This window comes from Copidosoma floridanum, unplaced genomic scaffold (genome assembly GCF_036245765.1).
Source record: "Copidosoma floridanum isolate Cflo_tuat_1 unplaced genomic scaffold, Cflo_Japanese_pri ptg000035l, whole genome shotgun sequence".
Lineage (NCBI taxonomy): Eukaryota > Metazoa > Arthropoda > Insecta > Hymenoptera > Encyrtidae > Copidosoma > Copidosoma floridanum.
In genome coordinates, this window is record NW_028321912.1 from 729330 (window position 1) to 732536 (window position 3207).

The following is a 3207-nucleotide window of genomic DNA, read 5'->3' on the forward strand; positions in this document are numbered from 1 at the left end:
TATTGTGCATCAAAAAAATATGAGATTATTTGTTTGCAGAAACAACTTAAAACAGATAAAGAAAAGTCCAATAACGAAAATTCAAGGAACATTGTAAATAAATACTATCAAAAAAACTTGAAAATGTTTAGACAACCACTTAGTATTGATGACGATGATGATACAAATTATATTGATAATAATACAGAAATTTGCGAAGCTGACACGGAGGATAACTGTGATAAACATGAGAGTTATCGTAACGACAAGAAAAATGAAAGAAAAAAAGGTTCCAAACACATAAGTTTGAAAAATGATAAAGAAAACGTAAAAGAAAATGGTAACATTTTCAAAACTATAAAACTCTGATAAACCTCGTGCTTAAACTGTATTGTAACCGTTTAAAGAAAAATTTGAATACTTTCAGAATTTGAAAGGTGTCAAAAATCTATAAGGTCGCCATTAAAAATTCTTAACAATGAGTTGCAAACGAAAAAATCTTCGTTACGTATACAAAACTTATTTAAAAGACAAATGACTATCAGATTGAAGCGCGTAACACAACCGAACACGTCTTCTAGTTGCTTGGAAAATTCCGTAAAAGACCAGTTACCTTTCCGTAAGAAACGAAAAATTCCTGCACTGCGTTACTCATCCTCTCTATCACCAGAATCTTTAAGGTACAAAAACTCGAATGATGAGCAAGTCTCTCGCTTTCAGTTTGAATTGCAACATTCCTCACATTCCCACTCAAAACGTGGCAGTCTTTCGAATAATGATGTAACAAAATCTTTTAGCCCGCAGCATACTCGATCAAAATCTCGATCTCCTTTACCAACTCTATCAAAATCTCAAACTTTTGCGTTAACTTGCTCAAGTTCTCAACCTCTTTTACCGACTCTTTCAAGATCTCGAACTCTAACTCCAACTCGCTCCAGATCTCAACATCCCTCAGAAAGTTGCTTTCAATCTGGATCTCCCTCACCAAGTCGCTCTAGACCTCAAACTTCATTGCCAACTCGATATATATCTCAACGTCTCTTGCAAACTCCTTTACAATCTGGATCTCCCTCACCAACTCGTTCCAGATCACGAACTCCATCTCCAACTCATTCAAGATCTCGAACACCTTTGCAAACTCACACACAATCTAAATCTCCTTCACCAACTCGCTCCAGATCACGAACTTCATCGCCAAATCGCTCAAGATCTCGAACACCATTGCAAACTCACACACGATCTGGATCTCCTTCACCAACTCGTTCCAGATCACGAACTTCATCGCCAACTCGCTCCAGATCACGAACTCCATCGCCAACTCATTCAAGATCTCGAACACCTTTGCAAACTCACACACAATCTAAATCTCCTTCACCAACTCGCTCCAGATCACGAACTCCATCGCCAACTCATTCAAGATCTCGAACACCTTTGCAAGCTCACACACGATCTGGATCTCCTTCACCAACTCGCTCCAGATCACAAACTCCATTAACGACTAGATCAAGGTCTCGACGTACCTCGCGAATTCCTACAACATCTCGAAGTCCTATACGTAATGGCTCAGGAAATCAGCATACCATATCTTTTCAAGCTAGATCTCATGAAGCAAATGAATCAGTCTCTATGTCATCGTCGAGTTCTGATGGTAAAGCAGTTATACAAATGTTTATTGATTTAAATAAATTATAATTTCTACATTTAATTAGTTAAAGCACCCTCACTGTCATATGATATAGGAGTTAAGATAAGTGATCTGTTGGGGGTAAGGCAGAAAAATGACGTATACAAAAGTATTTAACATTTTCCATGATAAAACTCTATATGCAGACCTCCTTTTGATGCATACGTCCAATAGTTGCATTGGCTCAGTATACCTAACCTTGCTATGTATACCTAACCTTGCTATGTATACTGAGCCAATGCAACTATTGGACGTATACATCAAAAGGAGCTCTGCATATAGAGTTTTATCATGGAAAATGTTAAATACTTTCGTATACGTCATTTTCCTGCCTCACCCCCAACAGATCACTTATCTTAACTCCTACATCAAATTATAATTTTATTTGTTTCCACAGAGTCTGACGATGAGTTTGCACAATACTTTATATATTTGAAAAAGTACAAAAGAAAACTCTATAAATCTTACCGCCAAGAAAGACTACTTTTTGCTCCAGGTAAAGTGTCAAATACATAAAAATATAACTATAGTTTAATATTAAAAATTTTATCGATTAATGTTGTGTGTGTGTTTAATTAAAAATAATCAATTTTTATCAAGAACACATATTTCTTGAATAATGCATTTATAAGGTAGAATTCGAGATTTTTTTACTTTTCTTGAAACTTACTAGAGTTTAGAAGAAGTATGCTAACAGCTAGCGAATTTTGTTTCTTAATGTATAACAATTTATTAGGAGAATGTCTCCGAGAACAGGAGTTACAAGAAAGGTGTAATAATTCCATAGTGAAAATTATAAAAATTAAAAAGTTATTAGAAAAAGCAGATGTGTGATGTTTAATTATACAATTTATAAGATTTATTTCGAAACTTTTTTTGCTACTTTTCAACTTTACAGCAGAATTACAGTCTACCTAAAATTTCTGTCTTAATTTTTACAGAACAGGTAGATAATTTTGAATTATATGCTGTAGTGCAGAAAAAGGTATTTTGATTGTTATATAGCGTACCATAGTTTTTTTTACAATTACAAACCAATGTAACTACGTAAAAAATATTAACTAATTTTACAGGTACATATAGGAAGAAATATTTTCGTTGGTGAGAAATCATGGGAGCTGTCGCAAAAAAAAGGCTGTGATAAGTTTTTACGTGAAATAGCATATTATATTTGGAGGAAACAAATTGCATACATATGCCTTGATGTAAAGAAATTAAAAAAAAATAATGTAGGGGATAAGAGAATACAATTGAGTTGTCCATTTAAACTAAATCAATATCTAGGTCAGCATAATCTTGATTTAAGAAGCAGCGTTGCGTAAAATACATCTGTTTTCCATGAATTACTAAATACTAATTTTTAGGTTTATATGACGACTACTTGAAAACCAAAAACAAATCCAAAGAAGAAAGAAAATATTTAATTAATAGTGCAACTGAAAATTTAACTGTGTACATTAGAGACAAAAGAAGAGAAAAAAACGAAAAATTGAGCCAATATCAAAGAAGTAGTTTTAATTAAATGTTAAAAATAGTAAGGACAT

At 33.5% G+C, this 3207-nt stretch overlaps 1 protein-coding gene across 1 annotated transcript; it reads left to right on the forward strand.

The window, feature by feature from the left end:
* The first annotated feature begins 508 nt into the window (after nucleotides 1–508).
* Nucleotides 509–2985, forward strand: LOC149373174 (uncharacterized). Its single transcript, XM_089597744.1, has 4 exons — nucleotides 509–1627; nucleotides 2061–2159; nucleotides 2605–2648; nucleotides 2737–2985. The coding sequence occupies exons 1-4, from the start codon at nucleotides 514–516 to the stop codon at nucleotides 2983–2985; spliced, it is 1506 nt and encodes a 501-aa protein (XP_089453870.1). The 5' UTR covers nucleotides 509–513.
* The last annotated feature ends 222 nt before the right edge of the window (nucleotides 2986–3207 follow it).